At 43.3% G+C, this 24,438-nt stretch overlaps 1 protein-coding gene across 1 annotated transcript in view; it reads left to right on the forward strand.

Annotated features, from left to right (window-relative positions):
- Positions 1–24,438, forward strand: part of CRTC1 (CREB regulated transcription coactivator 1) — a 1,948,027-nt gene that overhangs the window by 1,193,863 nt on the left and 729,726 nt on the right. The window contains exon 8 of the mRNA XM_044053956.1: positions 7,456–7,673. Coding sequence (XP_043909891.1) covers positions 7,456–7,673 — 218 coding nt within the window. The remainder of the gene's footprint in view (positions 1–7,455; positions 7,674–24,438) is intronic.

The raw sequence follows: 24,438 nt of genomic DNA on the forward strand, positions 1-24,438 counted from the left end.
GAATATTTAAGTAGCAGGGGGTGAGGGGGTGCAGGGGGCTTGCCCTTCTGCTTAACACAGTTTTACTGTGTTTACAGGTAGGTAAATGGTGCTATTTCAGCCTGTCGTTCTTTTGGAATGTCGATCATATGGTATCTTCCATATGAAAGTCAGCATTCTGAAAGGTCAACATTCTGAAGTAGACCCAAATATATATATATATATATATATATATATATATATATATATATATATATATATATATATATATATATATATATAATTTGGACTCTAGAAACATTCTGGAGGCAGTTACTTGGGACTCCATCCATATCTTTGTAAAGCTCTGCAAACTAAATTGCTTATCTAGGTGTAGAGGAGAATTTGCTAGGACTGTTGTTCAGGGGCTGCTGAACTCCCTACCTGCCTCTTTCCAGGCTTTTTATAAGCTTTGGAATCTACCCATATAGCTAAGGCTACTGCAGCAATGATTTATAAATGAACACGGTACAGTATGGTATATGCAGTTTCCATAACAGTAGATGGTTGTTGACATCACTGATGCAATAGGTGCTCCCTCCCTCTGTCCATATCTCTTTGTTGGTATTTTTGTTGTTACTATAGCGAAATTCTTAGTATAACTAACTTTATTTTTCTTAAGATAGTAGGCTGTCTTTTTCATTTGGCAAGATAGCCCTGACGAGTTTTGTGCCCAAGCTGCTAGTTTTCTCCTTTGACAGCTCAAGCTGCCAGCAGTTTGGGCACATGTATGGAAAGAGCCATAGGCTTTGCAAGACTGGCTGTTTTATCTCTGGCAGTATGTTACCCACATAACTGAGGGTACTGCAGCAATGATTTAATCGCACATCTGCTGTTATGGGTAGTGCACTTGCACAACTGTCATCTTTGTCCATTTCTTCAGTATAGTCTGCTTCCAGATGAATCCCAAGTACATATAATTTCAAATGTGTATGACTGTTTCTCTGTAGTGTCTTGGCTAATCAAACAGTGACAGATGTTATCTTACTTTAAGCACCACAATAAATACATTTTGTTCGTGAAGTGTTAAGCTGTCATAAATTCACTTGAGTAAGAAATAGTGAAGATGAGAAATCTTACTAAGCAGCAGTGAGAATGTTACGTGTGAATGTATTGTATTGTAATATGTAAATGCTAAAACATCTTGCTTAGCAAAGTAGAAGCCAAGCTGCAGGGTAGCTCTATAAAAATGTTTATCAACTTATATTTAAATAGTACTAGAGTACTTGTATTTTCACTGCTGTTCTTTGGTTTAGCTTAGCAGTAGATGTGTGGAGTGTAATGTATTACCATACTGTAACGCAATATTAAAGCAGTTTTCCTTCTTGTTGGTAGTATTTTTCCATCAGCTGAGCAGGAAACCACGTCGTTGATCCCAGCTACACACAACACTGGAGGATCACTCCCTGACTTGACAAACATTCACTTCCCCCCACCACTGCAGACCCCACTGGATCCAGAAGAGCCGCATTTCCTGCATTAAGCAGTTCTAACAGCACTGGGAACCTCACAACAAACTTGAACCACCTTGGTATCAACACTGTCAGCCAGGGTAAGGAATACATTTCTATTTTAATAGCAGATGTTTTCACCAGACCCTGTTACTTTCATTTTGTATGTGCCAAACTGTTTTCTGTCCAATTTAGGCAGTTTGTCAAACACTGATACCATGTCTGTTTAAAACTGGTTGTGTGGTTGTGGATGGGGGTGCTGTTATAGCAACACATTACAAATTTTGATTAGACATGCACAGGTTTTATGCATGGAAATACTTTCTCATGTGCTTCCTATTGCCATTGTTTAAGTGCATAGGTAACACGTTGAATAAACCTGCAGATTTAGGCAAAAAATTTGGACAGCAGAACACTGATATCACAATAAATGCAAAGCAGGGTCAGCATTTCTGTTCTTTTTTTGTAATGTTGTATATGAATCAGAAAAGTGAAACATGGTTGAAAATGTTTTCTCTGTAACTCCCTTGCTAACCCACAGGTTGATAATCTGGTGTCAAATGCAGATCTGATATTTTAAATTGTGTGTTAGTGAAGAATGGACAACTTGTTGCTTCTCTTCCAAGTGGTCCAGATGCTCTCTTTCTGCAACATTTTGAATAAGTGCATCTTTCAGGCTTATATGACATTAAATACTAATTTTCCATAAGAAATAAAAAAAAGGAAATTTCTTATTTTGGCATTCTTATGTATGATGAATATTGCTCTAAAATTTGGAAACATTTAACTCTAGCTCATTTTGTTAAGTATGATTTGAATGTTGGCTGACTTCTGTAGTTGAGCGTTATATTATTTCTCTGTTTACTAGGAGATTTGCCACAAATGTCTCTTAGTCATTTGTTAAATTAGCAAATGGAAAAAAAATATCTTCTGTAATGCAACAAAGTTGTTAGTAGCAATTTTAGTTTTTGGTGTTTTTACACAGTTTTCAGTAATGGAATGTTTTCTGTTGGACTAACAGTATTTTTTTTTTTTGTTTAGGTGCACTTTTATTCTGTTAGCTTTTTTCTGTCACATTACACATTTCCAAGCTTAGTCTTGGGTTATAACAAAGTTGTCTTTACTTTTTTGACCACCCCCAATGTCCAAATTTGAACTCAGTTATGCAGCTGTGTGCCATAGAGTTGTAAATCCCAGACTGTGACCCATCCAACTGGAGTTTGAATGCCATCTTGGACATTGGAAAGAACTAGACGAGGTGAGAGGAAGACAGAATTGATTGGATAATACCATCTGAGACGAAGGGGGTCTACTTCCAGTTGGCTGAGTGCCACAGCGGAAGCAGAGGCTTGAGTGACTGTGATCATGAGCTTAGTATTACCAAACCAGTGATGGTAGATATTTGTAGTGGGTGTGTAAGCAAGCAGGCAAATATTTGGAGAGTCCATAGTGAGCCCCTGTGGTGATGCAGGTACTTATGGCAAGTCGGGGTGAGAGAATGATGATAGGACCTCAAAGCAAAACATTGTGAGGTATACCTGGATGACAACTTACGCAGTTAGCTCTTGTGTACAGGAATCAAATGGGGTGGGGAAGACTATTGCCCGTGGGGAACAAGTTGACCCAATACATTGTGAAGGAGGACTGATAGTTGGTAGGGACTGGGACTGGTAACTAAATAATGCATTCTAATGGGAAAAAGATACTTCCCCCCACAGTGGTAAATTTTGTTGCAGACAAACTGATGCTACACATTTTTCCTATTTTAGTGAGTTTACCGTATAGGTCAGGATTCCTGAATAGTTCAGGAGAGCCACTACTGTGAAGTCTTAAGTAGATGCTGCCATGTTCTTATGGTGTAAGCATGCACAGAAGTGTAGCTGACTCATCTAGTGTCCTGGGATGGTACCATGAACCAGCACCCCACACCCTCAGCTGTTCAAGTGAAGAGCAAAAATGCAGATCGCTGTATGATTGTGTGATCTGCTTGTTACAGACCCACACTCACACACAGCTCCTCCATTCAAGAGCAAAAGCAAAAATAAAATTTAAAAAAAAAAAAAAAAAGTTCCTTCTACCCATGTATGGTAGATGTTTGAGGCCCTGGATTCTCCTGGTGAGAAACCTCTGTGGTCTCTCCAGCTGCTTGCATATGCTTTGTGAGGTACATGCTGAAAGGGCGTTGTACTTTCGATAATGGGTCTTATAAAGGGAAGAATACAAGGATGTTATGACGACCTTGTCCCTGGATGAGATACCCTTACTTATGAGGTGGGCCATGTAGAAGGCTTTCCATACAATGGAAGCAACATGGGGGTCAAAAGTCAGATTGCTATCAACCTGGGTGTCCAAATCCCTTATGAATGATGGAATGCTTAGGACGTTCTTATTAATGTGATAATTTGAGGAGACGTCACTCTCCCCAAAGGGGATGATGATGCATTTTTTGGTATTCAGCTTGAGGCCATGTTTCTGGCACCAGTCATTTGTCTGAGTGAGAACCTTTTGGAGGATGTCCACATCACTAGGGGACTTGAAGACACCACCCACCTTCAAGTCATCTGCACACTTGGTCAGCTATAGCCCACTGGTTTTGGCTTGCACCTCAGAAAAGTATATCCCAAATAACAGAGGCCCCAAAACCGAACCCTGGGGTACATCGCTTGTTACAGGTCTACTGCTTGAGGTGGCTTTCCCTATTTTGACTGCGTGGATTTTATCTGGTAACATATGGATTAATGCCTAGTTGAGAGAGTTTATCTATTATGCCCGAGTGGGGAATAGTGTCAAAGGCTTTGGCCAGATCTAGGTAGACTGTGCACAGTCTTCCCCTCATTCATGGCTTTGGTGACTGCCTCAAAGAAGTCGACCAAATTTAGCAGACATGACCTTCCCTTGATGAAGCCAAACTGTGTGGGATCGAGTGTTTGGAGGATGCCAGTGTCCTTGTTGATGAGATCCATGATGATCCGTTCCATGGCCTGGCAGATCAAGCGAGTTAGGATGATGGGTCTATAATTTCCCGGATCGATGGACACTCCACCTTTGTGTAAAGTGATGACAGTGGCTGTCCTCCACTCAGTTGGGACGAAGTCAGTACTCAGGCTTTGGTTGAATAGGGTGCTGAGTGGTGCTGCAAGTTCCTGCCTGAGTTCACGTAGGATGCAGCCTGGGATGTCATTGGGTCCCATGGAGGCCGTGTTGTTTGCCTTTGAGAGAGCAGTGATGACCTGCTCTGTAGATATAAGGGGAAGGGGGCAGGTACTGGGGATGTCCTGATTTACTGATGGGGGCACAAAGGGGTAAAGTATTGCTATATCTACGGCATTTGTATATGTGGTGTCCTTGACCATCAGTTCTGAACAGATGTGGGTGCTTCCTTTGAAGTTGCGGACATATGTGAAGAAGGCCTTATGATTGTCTGTAGTAGATGTGGCCAATTTGGACTCAAAGCTTGCTTTGGAGGATTTCACTAGTGCTCTTAGTAGATGTGGCCAATTTGGACTCAAAGCTTGCTTTGGAGGATTTCACTAGTGCTCTTATTTGCTTGTTCAGGATAAGGAGACATTGTTTCCAGTTGGGCATCTGCCCCTTCTTGGTCTTGGACAGCAATTTTTTTTTCCTTTTGTTATAGAGTTTATTGCAGATGTCCACCAGACAGGTTTACTCTTCCTTGCAGAGGATGATTTAGTCCTGCTGGGTATGCTTGATTCCGTGCGTCTTTATCAGTTGTTCATTTCTTGTGAAGGTACGAAGAAGGAAAACCTGTGTCAAAGCAGTGGTTTCTCAAGATATTACCTTTGTTATTCACCCCACAACAAAACTATTGCAGGCAGGACCAGGGCAGTCTGCTAGGGCCTTGACTTCATCTATGGCATTTTGGAAAAGGTTGGACTCTGAAAATATTCAAGAAACTCCAGCTTAATCCTCTGTACATACTTTTGCAAAGCAGAATAAACTAGATTCCTTTTTCTAAGTCTAGGTCAGGCTTTACTAGGATAATTCTCTAGCAGCTCCTGGACCTTTCCACCTCCCATTTGTTTTAAGCTCCTGGACCCTTCCACCTCCCATTTGTTTTAAGCTGTGGTAATCTAGCCGTAAAGCTTATTCTACTGCAGCAGTGATCAGTGCGAAGAAGATAGTTCAGTTGTGTAAGTAAACTTATAACAATAGATGTTGGAATAATCACTGCTGCAGTAGCGCCCGTCCCTCCACCCACTCTTGTTGTGTTTTTATAGCAGGGTGTGGACATGTGTTTTTGTTTTTACTAGAAATGCCCTATCAGGACTTAGTTTGCCTCATTTGGCATAAAGTCTGAAAGGCTTGACAGCCATGTCTGTATTTTGGGTGGGTAAAGCTGCCTTGAAGCTTTGAAAGCTGGTCAGCTGTTTACTCCTCTGTAGGAAATAGCCCTATAGTTTAGGCTACTGTACTTTCCAGACAGTTGTCCCTATATATATATATATATATATATATATATATATATATATATATAGGAGCCCTTCATTTGTTCGAACTTTCAGATGCTCAAAATTCATATGGCCGACACCATATGCCAACAAATGATAAGCGGAGATCCCACTACAGTCTTGGGACTGGGAGATTCCCTTTCCTGCACTGTAGTGCGATCTCAGTGAGAATATTTAACTAGCAGGGGTGAGGGTGCAGGGCTTGCCCTTCTGCTTAACACAGTTTTACTGTGTTTACAGGTAGGTAAATGGTGCTATTTCAGCCTGTCGTTCTTTTTGGAATGTCGATCATATGGTATCTTCCATATGAAAGTCAGCATTCTGAAAGGTCAACATTCTGAAGTAGACCCAAATATATATATATATATATATATATATATATATATATATATATATATATATATATATATATATATATATAAAATTTGGACTCTAGAAACATTCTGGAGGCAGTTACTTGGGACTCCATCCATATCTTTGTAAAGCTCTGCAAACTAAATTGCTTATCTAGGTGTAGAGGAGAATTTGCTAGGACTGTTGTCCAGGGGCTGCTGAACTCCCTACCTGCCTCTTTCCAGGCTTTTTATAAGCTTTGGAATCTACCCATATAGCTAAGGCTACTGCAGCAATGATTTATAAATGAACACGGTACAGTATGGTATATGCAGTTTCCATAACAGTAGATGGTTGTTGAAATCACTGATGCAATAGGTGCTCCCTCCCTCTGTCCATATCTCTTTGTTGGTATTTTTGTTGTTACTATAGCGAAATTCTTAGTATAACTAACTTTATTTTTCTTAAGATAGTAGGCTGTCTTTTTTCATTTGGCAAGATAGCCCTGACGAGTTTTGTGCCCAAGCTGCTAGTTTTCTCCTTTGACAGCTCAAGCTGCCAGCAGTTTGGGCACATGTATGGAAAGAGCCATAGGCTTTGCAAGACTGGCTGTTTTATCTCTGGCAGTATGTTACCCACATAACTGAGGGTACTGCAGCAATGATTTAATCGCACATCTGCTGTTATGGGTAGTGCACTTGCACAACTGTCATCTTTGTCCATTTCTTCAGTATAGTCTGCTTCCAGATGAATCCCAAGTACATATAATTTCAAATGTGTATGACTGTTTCTCTGTATCTGTCTTGGCTAATCAAACAGTGACAGATGTTATCTTACTTTAAGCACCACAATAAATACATTTTGTTCGTGAAGTGTTAAGCTGTCATAAATTCACTTGAGTAAGAAATAGTGAAGATGAGAAATCTTACTAAGCAGCAGTGAGAATGTTACGTGTGAATGTATTGTATTGTAATATGTAAATGCTAAAACATCTTGCTTAGCAAAGTAGAAGCCAAGCTGCAGGGTAGCTCTATAAAAATGTTTATCAACTTATATTTAAATAGTACTAGAGTACTTGTATTTTCACTGCTGTTCTTTGGTTTAGCTTAGCAGTAGATGTGTGGAGTGTAATGTATTACCATACTGTAACGCAATATTAAAGCAGTTTTCCTTCTTGTTGGTAGTATTTTTCCATCAGCTGAGCAGGAAACCACGTCGTTGATCCCAGCTACACACAACACTGGAGGATCACTCCCTGACTTGACAAACATTCACTTCCCCCCACCACTGCAGACCCCACTGGATCCAGAAGAGCCCGCATTTCCTGCATTAAGCAGTTCTAACAGCACTGGGAACCTCACAACAAACTTGAACCACCTTGGTATCAACACTGTCAGCCAGGGTAAGGAATACATTTCTATTTTAATAGCAGATGTTTTCACCAGACCCTGTTACTTTCATTTTGTATGTGCCAAACTGTTTTCTGTCCAATTTAGGCAGTTTATCAAACACTGATACCATGTCTGTTTAAAACTGGTTGTGTGGTTGTGGATGGGGGTGCTGTTATAGCAACACATTACAAATTTTGATTAGACATGCACAGGTTTTATGCATGGAAATACTTTCTCATGTGCTTCCTATTGCCATTGTTTAAGTGCATAGGTAACACGTTGAATAAACCTGCAGATTTAGGCAAAAAATTTGGACAGCAGAACACTGATATCACAATAAATGCAAAGCAGGGTCAGCATTTCTGTTCTTTTTTTGTAATGTTGTATATGAATCAGAAAAGTGAAACATGGTTGAAAATGTTTTCTCTGCAACTCCCTTGCTAACCCACAGGTTGATAATCTGGTGTCAAATGCAGATCTGATATTTTAAATTGTGTGTTAGTGAAGAATGGACAACTTGTTGCTTCTCTTCCAAGTGGTCCAGATGCTCTCTTTCTGCAACATTTTGAATAAGTGCATCTTTCAGGCTTATATGACATTAAATACTAATTTTCCATAAGAAATAAAAAAAGGAAATTTCTTATTTTGGCATTCTTATTTATGATGAATATTGCTCTAAAATTTGGAAACATTTAACTCTAGCTCATTTTGTTAAGTATGATTTGAATGTTGGCTGACTTCTGTAGTTGAGCGTTATATTATTTCTCTGTTTACTAGGAGATTTGCCACAAATGTCTCTTAGTCATTTGTTAAATTAGCAAATGGAAAAAAAATCTCTTCTGTAATGCAACAAAGTTGTTAGTAGCAATTTTAGTTTTTGGTGTTTTTACACAGTTTTCAGTAATGGAATGTTTTCTGTTGGACTAACAGTATTTTTTTTTTGTTTAGGTGCCCTTTTATTCTGTTAGCTTTTTTCTGTCACATTACACATTTCCAAGCTTAGTCTTGGGTTATAACAAAGTTGTCTTTACTTTTTTGACCACCCCCAATGTCCAAATTTGAACTCAGTTATGCAGCTGTGTGCCATAGAGTTGTAAATCCCCGACTGTGACCCATCCAACTGGAGTTTGAATGCCATCTTGGACATTGGAAAGAACTAGACGAGGTGAGAGGAAGACAGAATTGATTGGATAATACCATCTGAGACGAAGGGGGTCTACTTCCAGTTGGCTGAGTGCCACAGCGGAAGCAGAGGCTTGAGTGACTGTGATCATGAGCTTAGCATTACCAAACCAGTGATGGTAGATATTTGTAGTGGGTGTGTAAGCAAGCAGGCAAATATTAGTAGAGTCCATAGTGAGCCCCTGTGGTGATGCAGGTACTTATGGCAAGTCGGGGTGAGAGAATGATGATAGGACCTCAAAGCAAAACATTGTGAGGTATACCTGGATGACAACTTACGCAGTTAGCGCTTGTGTACAGGAATCAAATGGGGTGGGGAAGACTATTGCCCGTGGGGAACAAGTTGACCCAATACATTGTGAAGGAGGACTGATAGTTGGTAGGGACTGGGACTGGTAACTAAATAATGCATTCTAATGGGAAAAAGATACTTCCCCCCACAGTGGTAAATTTTGTTGCAGACAAACTGATGCTACACATTTTTCCTATTTTAGTGAGTTTACCGTATAGGTCAGGATTCCTGAATAGTTCAGGAGAGCCACTACTGTGAAGTCTTAAGTAGATGCTGCCATGTTCTTATGGTGTAAGCATGCACAGAAGTGTAGCTGACTCATCTAGTGTCCTGGGATGGTACCATGAACCAGCACCCCACACCCTCAGCTCTTCAAGTGAAGAGCAAAAAAAAAATGCAGATCGCTGTATGATTGTGTGATCTGCTTGTTACAGACCCACACTCACACACAGCTCCTCCATTCAAGAGCAAAAGCAAAAATAAAATTTAAAAAAAAAAAAAAGTTCCTTCTACCCATGTGACCAGATACATACAAATCCCCACCCAGTCATTTAGGTCCTGTTTCTGTGCTGTCCCCGACTCTATGATGCATTCAAAGCTGACTGCTGTATCTCTCCTTGTGGGGCCTACACTGTAGGAAAAAAAAAGTGCTGTACAGCTCTGTGCAGGATGGGTATATGAAAAAATGTCCTCCTTATGAACTGTAGCAAACTGCTTGCTACATATATAGCAGACAGTTGCTACAGTTTATACCCTACCTGCATGGAGTATTCAGGTTTTAGATTTATAAAAATATATTTTTTTAATCTTTTAAGCTTGCTACAGTGTAGTTTGCAATTGCTACAGTTATGGCCACACACACAGTGCTACAGTACTCTGGTTTGACCGCTGATACAAAACTGGCTTTTGAAAGCCAGTGTTGCATTAAAGTAAGATCAAGATCGGCTGATTGCACCCCCCAACACTTTGTGCCTCGGAAAATTGCCCCTCTCACCTCACCCTAGCTACACTACTGAGCAAATTCACTAAGTTTTATATCAAATCTGTGCTTAAGTTCATCCGCTGGGTGTTCTCACTGTATGTCTTTTACTGAAAAGTGCTTTTATTACTGTCATTTCATGCATTGCATTGCACTTAAGAGTCCAATCATGCACTTTATGCAGATGCATCTCCGATAGGCCATGTAAATGCATAGGTCAGTAAATGTGATTGTGAAGTTTACAACCTGCTGGCTGTTCAGGAAGCTTAAATGCCATATCATGTTGATATGATCTAAATCCTATATATTGTGATGATTATTTTTGAAGGAAGTTAATGCGCAATTTACTTTGATTGTAATAAGCTTATTTCACAGTCTTGGAAGATGTTATTTTTTTTAGTAATATTTCTTTTGGTATTGTTAATTAATTTGAGTGTGTTCTAACAGTCTGTACCATGACAGCTACTTAAATGGAAAAATCATCTGCATCCCATTCTGTAATGGGATATTGTTTTTTAGTTAATTTTAATCATAGTGGAATACGTAGTCTTCATGGCTTGCAGATTAGATGATGTCCTTCAAGGATGCATCTGCAGTCCTTACAAATGGGTTGTCCTGTCGTCAGGCAGCCCTTGATCGGCCGGATTCCAAAGTCTGGGTCTGGCCTCGGCTGATGTCGCACTTCACCCGACGTCATAGCTGCAGTTATTCGGGTATAAAGGTATCAGCTGACGCCATTTTCCTCAGTCTTTCTTGCCGCGTGGCGCCCGAAGCAGAAGCTGTTCGCAAGTGCCTGTCGGTCAGAACCAGAGATTACTACTACCGAAGACTTCTAAAAGCTAAGTACCCGTTGAGGACTCTTTCTTGCCTCAGCCGATGTCAGAAAAAGTGAATAACTGTTTAACTTGTGGGAAACAAATACCTCATAAAGATTTCCACTCTTACTGCTTACCTTGTTTAGGCCCAGACCACGACGTAGCAGCTTGTCTAGCCTGTGCTTCTTTCAACCGGCAGACGCTTAGACGTCGGTCGGAATTTGCTGAGGAGTTTTTCGGCTACGCTTTTGCTTACATTATGCCGTCGGATACTCCGACTATGCAAATATCTAAAAAGCGCAAGGAAAAGGACCGACACTCGCGGTCCGCGGTTTTGGCCGAAACCACGGTTAAGCCAACCGCGAGTGTCTCGGTTTCGGCTGAAACCGAGTCCACGGTTCTTCCTTCGGTCGAAAGCTTACCTCCACCCGAGGCCTCATCCAGCATGGTTGAATCTGCTACTGAAATCCCACCTGCTCTTGCAGGTTCACAGGATTTATCTGATAATATCCCTTTGGATATTTCTACCCCTGCACGTGGAGCTGCTAGGCCACCTGCATCCATGTCGATTAAGGCTTTTGCCAGGGCTAAAGCAGCAAAATCTACCAAAACTGTGCCTGCTAAGACCCCCTCTCACAGGCCTAGCTCTAGTTCTCAAATGCTTAGTCTAGCAGAGGATTTCATTTCTTTGATCCGGGGATCCCAACCCCACCCAGACAGGGCCTCTCACCCACCTCCAGAGAAGAGGCCTAGAGTAGAGCCCCCTGAGCCAGTTTCTTTAGATGACTCCTCTGATGAATCAGATAATTCAAACCCTCCAGAGGGCCCTTTTTCTCCTTATGAGGACTCTGATGCAGAAGAGTCCATTCCTTCTGCCTCTCCGCCTGAGGAATTTTCTTTTGGAAACCTTGCATGCTATGAGGGAACAATTTCAATGGCAGGGCCAGGATTTTTCAGACTCTAGGAAAAGGCTTAGAACCTTTTTGCATTTGCCACAGTATAGGCCTTTAGCCATTCCTCCAGTACTTACTGTTGTGGATGATGCATTTAATGATGTTTGTACTGCTCCTGATTCTCTCCCTCCGGCCCCTGCTAAGCCCGATAGGTACTACAGGGTTCCGGACACACATTATCATTTGTATAAGGCTCCTTTTGCAGATCCTGAAACTATCTCCCAGGGACCCAAGGCTGTAGCAGCTACCTCTGCCAAAAACCCCCTCCCCTCTGAAAGGGAATCTAGGGCCTTAGAGATGGGGTAAAAAAGTTTACACTTCTGCTACTCTTTCAGCTAGGGCCTTGAACTGTCAATTCCACATGATTCAGTATCAGGAATTTGTTAGAACAGTTAACTAAAAAACTGTCCTCGGATGAACCATTAGACAAAAAATCTGTTCAGGAAATGGTGCATAACATTCAGCAGGTCAGTAATCATTCCTTAAAATGCGGCTATGATGCACTGGAGGCTTCCTTTACATCAGCCATGACTGGTACAGTGATCAGAAGACATGCATGGTTAAAAGAGCAGTCCTTACCAGACCATGTTAAATCAAAGCTCCTAGATGCTCCCATGGATAAGCTCAATTTGTTTGGCTCCCCAGCACAGCAGGTGCTGAAGAAGGTGGAAGAGAAAGCAAAATCTGTCCAGACAGTCAAGGATTTCTTGCAGGTCCAGCCTCCAAGGTTTAGCAGGAACTGGCCTTCCAAGAATTGGTCCTTTCCAGACACCTCCACAGCTCAGAGAGGCAGGAATAGGCGCTCAAGAGGCAGGGGTCAATCCAGAGGTGCCTACAGGGGACGTCAGTGGCAGGCTAACAACCAGCGAGGTACAGCCACAGATCCAGCCACCACCACTTCTACAGGACAATCACAGTGACTTGGCTCTGGCACCGCCTACCAGGGAACAACTAGAAGCACCCTTAGGCAGAAAGCTAGCCTTATTTTCAGTAAACTGGCATTACATCACAGGAGTCAAATGGATTTTACAGACAATAGACCAAGGTTACAGGTTTCACTTCCATACTCTACCAAGGAAGAGAGGAATGCCAAACCTACCTCCAAATCAGAAGACAGAAGCTCTAGAACAAATAACTCACTAAGGATGAGAGCTGTAGAAAGGGTACCATCTATGGAACAAGGGCAAGGATTTTACTCCAGACTCTTCCTGGTACCAAGAAAAGAAAACCAATGGAGACCTATTCTCGACCTGTCCGCTCTAAACACATACCTCATTGTTCCAAAATTCAAAATGCTGACCCTACAGCAACTTCTTCCCATGCTGGGCAAGGAGTCTTGGCTGGTAACTCTAGATCTCAAGGAGGCATACCTGCACGTCCCCATACGACCAAATTGCAGAAGATACCTCAGATTTCTTGCAGGATCAGAGCATTATCAATTCTCAGCATTGCCCTTTGGCTTATCTACTGCGCCCAGAGTATTCACGAAATGTCTGGCATCAGTAATTGCTCATTGCAGGCTTCACGGAATTCAAATTTACCCTTACCTGGACGACTGCCTGTTACTAGCGGACAACAAGACCAAATTAACAAAAGACTTGAAAAAGGTCATTCATCTACTACAAGCCCTGGAATACACAGTCAATATAAAAAAGTCAAGGCTGATACCATCCCAAAGGATATCCTTCTTGGGTGCAGAGCTGGACACCAAACCAAATGGCATCCATAACAGTAGAAAAACAGGAGCTCCTTTCTCTCTACTTCATGGCATTAACAAAGCAGAACCAGCTAACAGCAAGAAAAGTCCTGCAAGCCCTGGGTTACATGGCATCCTGCATAATATTGATTCCACATGCCAGACTACATATGAGAAAGTTACAGTGGTACTTAAGGAATTTATGGTCTCAGCACAAGCACAGCCTAGAAACCCAAATTCCAATAATTCCATGCCTGAAACAAGAATTCCAATGGTGGGCTCAGGCCTGTCAATCGAACAAAGGATTGCCCTTCCACAGCACTCAACCAAGCCAGACCATCACAACGGACGTCTCAGACCTCGGTTGGGGGGCACACATGCTGGACAAGTGCATACAAGGCTTATGGACTCAAGACCAGCTGCACCTACACATAAATCAAAAGGAGATGCTGGCAGTAAAACTGGCAATTCAGACATTCAGACCATTTCTTCAACAGGGTCAACTGCTGATAAGGACGGACAACACCACAGTTATGTGGTACATCAACAAACAGGGAGGCACGCATTCATACCCTCTATGCCGGATGGCAATGGACCTCTGGAATGTGGCCCTGAGCTTCAACATTCAGTTACAAGCAATATTTGTTCCAGGAAAAGAAAATATACTAGCAGACATCCTAAGCAGAACTACCACGGATGCCCACGAATGGATGCTGCATCCGGACATCTTCAAAACCATTACAGGGAAATGGGGACTACCAGAAATAGACTTTTGCATCCCCACACAACCACCAACTGAAAAAATTTTGCACGAGGACATACCACCCACTTGCTTGGAAGGTGGACTCCCTATCTTTCATTTGGAAAAACCTGAAAGCATATGCATTCCCACCTCTTCCTTTGATGCACAAGGTGCTATTGAAGATCAAAGAAGACCGTCCAAGGATCATCCTGATAGCTCCAGACTGGCCAAGGCAACATTGGTACCCATTACTGAGGAGTATGTCTCGGGAACAAATATGGCCTCTGCCCCTAGTTCCCTTACTGTTAACACAGAACAACTTCAAAACCCTGCATCCAAACCTGAAAACACTGCAGCTGGCTGACTGGAACATTACATAAGACAAAATAACCCAGACTTATCTCAAAGGGTTAAAGACATTATCTTGGAGGCTCGCAGACCCTCAACAAGAAAAAATTATTCAGCAAAATGGAAAAGATATCTCATTTGGAGTACTGCGAAAGGAGAAAATGTGTCACTGGTAAACATAGCTAACATCCTGGAATACTTGGCAGAGCTCTTCCACAATGGCCTGTCCTTCATAGGTTCATAGGTTCATACTAGGCTATCTGCCCGAGGGCATTTATAAGCCTAGCCCATTGTTTTGTGGCTTACGCCACCCCTTTAGTATGGGGAACTATACCCATTATTTTGCTGTGCCTCTGTCGAGCAGTGACACTGAGGTAATTCCTGGGGTATATCTGCGATCTCCCATCCATTGGTCAAGATTTCTCTTGAACAAGGCCAGCGAGGTGCTCTGCCTCACATGTACCGGGATTTTGTTCCACAGCATAGGGAGTCTTTGGGTGATGAATCTATCCCTCCAGCACGTCCTATTAATAGCCGTGTCGAGGTTTAAGTCTCCGCCCCTTGTGGCTCTGATGGATCTAGATTTTTGAGGTGAAGCATATTCATCAAATCTGGGTTTGACATGGCCTTGTATGTTAGGCAAAGGTCACCTCTGAGCAAGCGATGGCGACTGAATAGAGCTGGAGTTCTTTCAGTCGGGCAGCATAGGACAGATTTTTGAGACCCTTTATCCTTTTGGTGAGGAACTTTTGTGGCCTCTCCAGCTGCTGCAAGTGTCGGGTCAGATACATTCCGAATGGGGCATTGTACTCAATCATTGGTCTGATGAGTGATGAGTAAAGGGAGACTATGACCTCCCTTGATCTAGATGAGAATCCCTTCATGATAAGGTGGGCAATGTAGAAGGACTTCCTAACTACTTTAGCTACATGGGTGTCGAATGACAGACTACTATCAACCTGGGTCCCCAGGTCCCTGATAACTTCTTCTGTGCTCAGTGGATTGCCACCTATTTGGTAGCTAGGGGTAACCTTGTTTTCGAAGGGTATGACTATGCATTTTTGGCATTTAACTTTAGGCGTGGCTCTGGCACCAGTTATCCGTTTCTGTGAGACCCTTCTGAAGGATATCTGTGTCAGATGTGTTTTCTACTATGGCGCCCAGTTTGCAGTCATCTGCAAACTTTGTCAGCTCATAACCCTCCTGTGTTTGCTTGTACTGGAAAAGTAGATGCCAAACAAGGGTGGTCCCAGGACTGAGCTGTGTGGGACAGCACTTGTGACAGGCTTTGAGTCTGACATGGCCGGAGCAACTCTGACGCTGTGGGTTCTGTCACTCAGCCAGTTTGCAACCCATGTTGTGATGTATGGGTTAACATTTAAGCTGATGAGTTTTTCAATGATACCGAGTGGGGTATTGTATCGAAGGCCTTAGCCAGATCGAGGTAGGCTGTATGGACTGCCTTTCCTCATCAATGGCTTTGGTGACTGTTTGAAAAAGTCAACCAAGTTTAAAAGGCATGATCTGCCTTTGACAAAGCCAAACTGGGTTGGATCCAAAGTCTGCAAATTCCTATGTCTTTATTTATGAGGTCCATTATGATCCTCTCCATGGCTTTGCAGATAAGGCTTGTCAAGCTAATGGGCCGGTAATTTCCAGGGCCTGTGGAGGCACCGCCTTTGTGAAGTGGGACCACAGTTGCAGCGCGCCACTCCCTGGTGCGTATCCAGAGGTAAGACTTTGATTAAACAGCTGTCCTAGCTGTGGGTTTAATTCCTCATTGAGTTGGTGGAGCGCACAGCCGGGGACACCATCGGGTCCCATGGATGCTGTGTTTTGCTTGGAGAGAGCAGTTCTCACTTGGGCGCTGGAGATGTTTGGGGGGCTGCACTCATTTGGTATAAGATATCTCTCCTTTTAGGGGGGAGGGGGGGGGAGAAGTTTGCACTGAACCTGTCAGCCAGTATGTTGGCAATGTCTGTAGGATCAGTAATCTTCACATCATTTTGAACTAGTTCTGAGCATATCTGGGAGTTTCCTCCTAGGTTTCTAACATAGCTAAAGAAGGCCTTATGATTGTCTTTTGAGTCTTTAGCTATTTTTCTCTCGAAATTTGCTTTGGATGATTTTATGAGAGCTCTTAGTTTTTTACTTATAGTGATCAAGGGTGTCTTACCTTTTAAGGATTTTGCTCTATCTTGTAGTAGCTTCCTCCTTTTGTTGTAGAGTTTGTTTATGGCTGGGGTCCACCAGATTGGACGCTTGCCTTTGGTACAAGAGTCTCTGTTTTGCTTGGGATTGCCTTATCCATGCAGTCCTGCAGGTGCTGGTAGAAGGCGTTTGTAAGTGATTCAGCGGCTTGAGTATTGTTTTCCGCCATCTCGGGGGCCTGAAAGGAGACCACACTAGTCTTTAGAAGTGTGAAGTTGGCTTTTGAGAAGTTCTTTACTGTGGTCTTTTTATTTCATGTGGGGTGGGATGAGGACCTCCAGCGAGATTAGTTTGTGATCTGATCTCACCAGTGAGGGGTATACTTCGGTGTTGAACATTGTGCTCCCATGTTCGTGATGATGAGATCAAGTATGTTATCTCCTCTTGTGGGGATGGTGACTAGTTGTTCCATGGCATTTGAGTTTATGAATTCCAGGAACTTTTGGGCTAGGGTGTTTGGGCTTGAGTAGTGTTCCCAGTCTATATTAGGGTAATTGAAGTCACCTAGTATGATGGTGTTTGGTGATACATTTATCCCCTCTAGTGTTTTCAGGAAGGCCATGTGAGTTTCCTGAGTTTGTGAGGGTGGCCTGTAACATGCTACAATTTGCAGAGCAGTCTTGCCTATGGTTAATTGCACCTGGATGGTCTCCGATGCATCGCGTTGCCACCAGTCTTGAGGTGTGGGTGTCCTTGATGAATATGGATACCCTCCTTTCTTGGTATTGTCCGGATTTTGGGGCGGAACGCATGATATGAGGTAAAACCTGATAGCGCTGGGGTGCTCTCAGGAGCCTTGAACCAGGTTTCTGTCACAGCACAGACATCGATGTTCTCCATACTGAGAAGGGCCTCAAAGTGCATTTTGAGATTTAGACTTCTGGCATTGAGCAGCATTACCCTTAGTTTTTTCCTTTTTGTGTTCTAGGGTGGTAGGTTTAGAATTTGAGCCTTGCCTAAAAAAGGCACTATGGGGTGGCAAGAGCCTTTGCCAATATCCGAATCCCAGGGTGACAGGTGCAGTCCCTTGAGCAGCGTGGCTTGTCCAGCATGTCATCCCAGGCAGACAGATACTGGATCCCCTTTGAATGACACCAGTGTTTAAGCCAATTGTTAAAGCTGATCATCTTATCTCTGTATTGTGGCATCATTCTTGGTGAAGGTAGGATACTGCTCAAGGTCAGGGTCATACCTGCCTGGGCTACATAATCAGAGAGCTCCTCAATGTCTCTTTTCATGTAGTCCAGGGAGTGCGTCTCAGGTCGTTTACACCAGCGTGGACAATGACTGAGTCATATTTGTACCTGCTGTTGAGAGACCTGAGTGCTTGCGTTATGTGGCGGTTCTAGCCAACAGGCAGCTTACTGTGACCTTCTCCTTACTCAGTCTGATGGCGGGACATCAGTGTGTCTGACTATGGAGTCACCAATGACTAGTGTGTCTGGCATTGTGTTTGGCCTTAAGGGCTGTGACTGTTTGACACTCTGACTGTGAGGTCTATGTGTTGCGGGTGTTGTGTTCTGAGGTGGTGGTTGTTTGGGTGTGTCTGCTTTGGTGGCCTCTGCTGTTTTGGTAGATTTTTGATCAGAGCCTCGAGTATGTCTCTGTGTGTTTATGTGTATGATTTGAGGTTGTAATGGTACTATGTGAGACTGGGTCTATAGTGTGTGTGGTAACCTTCTCCTCCTGACTGGTCTTGCCAGTCCTATGTTGAAGAGCTCAGCCTCCAGTTTGGCCATTATAGTTGCATCTCTGCATGTATTTGTGTTTTGTGGGAGGAGGAAAGGGTTGTCTGTGTACATGAGGCAATTGAAACATTGCCTCAATATTCCCAGGTTCACCAGCTGAGCAGGAGAGGACACTAGCAACTGATCCTCGACATGCTAGAAGGGTAGGCGAAAAACTTTAAAAAGATTCGGGCGTGGGTGACCGAGAAATGGGGTTGCCTTTTGGGGTACTATCTATGACAAGAGTGCGTATCAAGGTAATAAGTACTGTAGGAGCAAGTGCTAGGTTTAATAGATAGAGAATAGTCTACTTGGAGTCAAGTAGAGTTGATCTTTTTAGTTATAGGATACGCTGATTTGATCAGTAGTATAGTTCGAGGAAGGTAGTTTTAAGGGAAAATTTGAAGAGTGGACTTTAGGTAGCCCGAATAGTTTAAACCTGCTTAACCGGCACTGCCCTAGTGTGCAACAGTGGCAGCTCTAAATCGTACTACGCGGCGTTCAAAGCGTTTTATACCAGGGGGCATCATCTATTTCAGCAGAATACAACTTGGATCCTCCAGTCTTCTCACATCCTCTGCTCAGGCAGTTTCTGAGAGGAATTAAAAATGTAAAACCACCTAGGAAGCCACCATTGCCCGCATGGGACTTGAACTTTGTGCTAGAAAAGTTGACACTCCCTCCTTTCGAGCCAGCAGCAACAGCAGAATTACAGTACTTATCATGGAAAACTGCTTTCCTGCTTGCAATCACTTCAGCAAGAAGGGTTTCTGAACTACAGGCATTAATGGCAGTACAGCCCTTCCTGATCTTCCATCAGGATAGAGTGTCCATGAGAACTAATCCTACTTTTATTCCAAAGGTGGTCTCCAGGGTATCTTTAAACCAAGCTATCCACCTGCCTACATTCTTCCCCAACCCACAGAACAGGGGAGAAAGACTGTTACATACCTTGGATGTACATAGACAATTGCGTTACTACCTGGACAGGACCAAGAGCAATAGAAAAACTGACCAGCTACTGGTAGCATATGCAACAGGAATGGAAGGAAAAGCAATTTCAAAACAGACAATCTCTAAGTGGATAGGAAATTGCATTAGATTTTGTTACTCTTACCATGGGAAGAAAACTCCAGAAAACATCAGACCTCACTCTACAAGGGCTACAGCCACTACCACAGCTTTTTTATGAGGAGTGGCTACCAAAGACATTTTAGAGGCTGCTACTTGGAGCTCCGTGCATACATTTGCCAAGCATTATAATCTACCCTTATACTCCAGATCCCGAGCAGGTTTTGCCACTGCTGTTTTGCAAGGGATCTTAACTACACCATAATCTTATTACTCCTCCTCCTCCAGTTTGGCTATGGTATTCTACCCATTTGTAAGGACTGCAGATGCATCCTTGAAGGACATAGTACAGTTTTGTACCTACCATAAATGTAGATGTCCGAGAGGCATGCATCTGCAGTCAGGATTACCCTCCTCCTTCCCTCTGAGGTACTCCTAGGGTATTTACCCATCTTCTAGCTAGCTGGGGAATCTATTATGGTGTATTTGTTTGTATATACATGTATATACATGTTTATTTTTATTTGCTCTCTTTTATTTGGAAACTTTTGCAATTATCCAAATTTAGCCTTCCTAGAGGGCACCTGGCATCTGGGGCAAGAAACACTGAGGAAAATGGCGTCAGCTGATACCTTTATACCCGAATAACTGCAGCTATGACGTCGGGTGAAGTGCGACATCAGCCGAGGCCAGACCCAGACTTTGGAATCCGGCCGACCGAAGGGCTGCCTGACGACAGGACAACCCATTTGTAAGGACTGCAGATGCATGCCTCTCAGACATCTACATTTATGGTAGGTACAAAACTGTACTTTCTTCGTGTTTCACTGTTGCAGTCATTACATTTGAGTTATCTGCTTGCAGTAGCCCTCAGTCGGCCTGATTAACAAACTCTTGGGTCCTGCGTCGGATGCTGTCCCTTCTTCCATGACGTAAGGTCATCAGGGGTATAAAACATGCAGCTGACACCATTACATCAGTCTTTCTTGCAGTGCGGTGCCCGAAGCAGAAGCAGTTTGCAAGTGCCGGTCGGCCGACTCCTGAAATTTTCGTTTTCGAGTTTCAGAACCGAAGTCTTCAACTAAAGCTAAGTACCCCATTGGGGAAACTTTTTCTTGCTCCTTACCGATGTCAGTAAAAGTTAATAATTGCATTACTTGTGGAAAGCAAATACCTCACAAAGATTTTCATTCGTACTGTGTTCCTTGACTGGGCCCTGACCACGACGTATCTTGCTGTCGGTTTTATGCTTTATTTAATCAGCGCACTATCCATCGTTGGTATATTTACGCCTCTAAATATTTTGGTTCTCGGTTTAATTATCCAGAAATGTCATCGGTTAGCCATCCGACTACTGGGATTCAGAAAAAATGCAAAGATAAAGACAGAGACAGGCCGCCTAGGTTCAAAGCTGCTGACGACGCTTCTCCTAAGCCAGTCGCCAGTTTGCCGGTACTCAGTGAGGCACTTTCGCAGTCCCTGATACCCGCTACTTCTGATTCGCAGACCTCTACTGAGACCCATTCGGAGTCCGGTATGCCGCGAGATGCTTCAACTGTGGAACCTGCGGATGTCTCTACCTTGGATGGATTCAGAGCCGCTGTGCAGGCACCGGCTTCTGAAGGTGTATTTAGGCCTACAGACTTGCATATTAAACCAATGCCTCCTTCTTCATTTAGGCCTAAATCTCGAACCATGCCTAAGAAACTGACGCCCAGGCCACTTGTTCAGGCCTCTATGCCCAAAAAACAAATGATAAGAATGGCTGAAGATCTTATAACGTTAATCAGGGGAAGCCATCCTCCCCCTTCTAAAAGACTTAGGGGTGAAGTTGTTTTTGAATCTTCTGACCAGGATTCTGATTTTTCTGATTCTTCTGATGATCTGGATTTGCCCTTATCCACTTATGAGGATTCTGATGCAGAGGACTCTATTCCCTCTGCTTCCCCTCCAGAGGATTTTTCTTTTGGTGAAACCTTACATACTCTAAGGGAGCATTTCCACTGGGAAAGCCAGGATTTTTCTGATTAAAAAAAGAGACTTAGTGATTTCTTACTCCTGCCTCAGCATAGGCCTTTAGCTATACCTCCTGTACTGGACATTGTTGTTGATGCCTTTTCGGAATCTAGTTTGGCCCCTGATTCTTTGCCTTCTGCTCCCAGAAAACCTGGCAGATATTACAGGGTTCCCGATTCACACAAGTGTCTTTTTAAAAATCCTATTGTGGATCCAGAGACTATTTCACAGGGACCCAAGGGCATTAAGGGTTCTACTGCTAAAAATCCTACCCCTTCTGATAGAGACTCCAGGGCGCTGGATAGATGGGGTAAGAAGGTTTACACTTCTGCAGCCTTGGCCATTAGGGCTTTAAACTGCCAGTTTCATATGTTAAAGTATCAACATCATGTTATTGGGTTGCTTAAACAGAAAATGATGTTGATTCTTGACTGTGCTGAAAATAAAGAATTACAGGATTTAATGCGTTCTACTAAACAGGTTGTTAAACATACTTTGCAATGTGGATTTGATTCATTAGAGGCCTCTTGCAGGGCTGCTGTTACTGGGTCTGTGCTCAGAAGGCATGCTTGGCTTAAGGAGCAATCTTTGCCTGTTCATGTTAAAGCTAAACTGTTGGATGCTCCCTTAAATCAGGATTGCCTGTTTGGCAACAAAGCTGAGGAAGTTCTTAAAAAGATGGACGATAAAGCTAACTTTATGCAAACTGTTAGTTTTCTTGCAAGTTCAGCCTCCTAGATGTAGTAGTGGGCCCACTAAGAAATTGTCCTTTCCAGCCCCTTCCAGGTCTTCTCAAGTTAAACCCACACACAGCAGAAACCCCAGATTTCAGTCCCAGGGGACACACAAGACTAAGCAGTGGGGGATTTCCGCGCCCAAATCTGAGAGTAGTAAGACTCCCCCCTATGGAAAACTGTCTCTGTGACTTGCTTTTAAAACTTCCAAGCACTTCCCAACTGAATGCTCCTGTAGGCAGAAAGATTGGTCTGCAGGCCAAAAACTGGGAACTCATTACCCAGGACAAATGGGTTTTAAATATAGTGTCCCAAGGATACAGATTTCACTTCCACATGTTACCGACACCAAGCGGGTGGCCAGATCTACCCCCAAATCAGTAGGCAGAGGCCCAAAATCAAGTTCTCTCCCTTAAACATGGGGGCTATTCATTTGGTACCAGAAGAGGAAAAGGGACAAGGTTTCTATTCGAGACTTTTCATGGTACCCAGAAAAGGCAATACATGGCGTCCTATCCTGGACCTTTCTACTCTAAACACCTTTCTGGTGATTCCAAAATTCAAAATGCTGACTCTTCACCAGCTGCTTCATATGCTAGGTGCACAGATGCATGGTTGGCAACACTAGACTTAAAAGAAGCATACCTGCACATCCCTATTGGGGAATCTTGCAGAAGATACCTACACTTCAAAGCAGGCTACATGCACTATCAGTTCTCTGCACTGCCCTTTGGCTTATCTACTGCACCCAGGGTATTCACAAAGTGCCTAGCTCCAGTCATTACATTTTGCAGGCAAAGAAATATTCAAATATACCTATACCTGGACGATTGTCTAATTCAGGCAGAAAGCCAGGACATACTTTTGAATCATCTGGCCTTTGTTCAGAGGGTGCTGACTTCTCTGGGGTACACCATAAATGAAAAGAAATCACACCTGGTACCCTGTCAACAAATTATATTCCTGGGAGCAAGCTTGAATTCAACTTCCCAGATGGCTTTCTTCACGCCAGAGAAACGGATTCATTTGACAACCTACTTCAAACAAGTGGCCACAAAAACCCAGTTATCTGCAAGGCAAATACTGTTAGCCTTGGGGTTCATGGCCTCCTGCATTCTTCTAATTCCATATGCAAGGCTGCATATGAGGAAACTACAATGATATCTCAAAAGCCTATGGTGTTAACATTCACAGGATCTAGAAGTAATTATTCCTGTTATACCTTGCCTACGCCTAGAGTTCCTTTGGTGGGCAGAGGCCTGCCACCAAAACAGGGGACTGCCATTCACACTACCCCTTGCCGCCAAAACCTTAACAACAGACGCATCAGACTATTCATGGGGGGCTCACCTGGCAGGGAAGTGCATTCAGGGCAAATGGAACCCAGGTCAAATGCACCTGCACATAAATCAAAAGGAAATGTTAGCTGTACAGAATGCTCTGACAGCCTTCAAGGACCACATTCTTCCAGGACAACTAATGGTAAAGACAGACAACACAACTGTCATGTCGTACATAAACAAGCAGGGGGGTACACATTCTTACCCCCCTCTACAGGCTAGCCATGGCATTGTGGAACACAACCTTGAGCTACCAAGTGAATCTACAAGCTCAGTTCCTGCCAGGAAAACTAAATACACTGGCAGACGGACTAAGCAGAAACCTCATGGACCCACATGAGTGGAAACTGGAACCAAGGATTTTCAACATGTTGACAAGCAAGTGGGGGAGCCCAGATATAGACCTGTTTGCCTCCCCCCAGAACCATCAATTGGACACATTTTGCACAAGGATTCCCCACAAGCTAGCTTGGAAAGTGAATGCTCTATCCTTCAGCTGGAAAAACCTATCAGTTTATGCCTTTCCTCGTCTGCCTCTGCTCTCCAAGGTACTACTAAAGATCAAACAGGACAAGCCAAGGACAATTTTAATTGCACCAGACTGGCCACGCCAACACTGGTACCCCCTCTTGCGCAGTGTGTCACGCTTGGCCCTATGGCATCTGCCTCA

The sequence above is a fragment of the Protopterus annectens genome, chromosome 13.part0 (genome assembly GCF_019279795.1).
Source record: "Protopterus annectens isolate FY-2018-M chromosome 13.part0, PAN1.0, whole genome shotgun sequence".
In the NCBI taxonomy this organism is placed as follows: Eukaryota; Metazoa; Chordata; order Ceratodontiformes; family Protopteridae; genus Protopterus; species Protopterus annectens.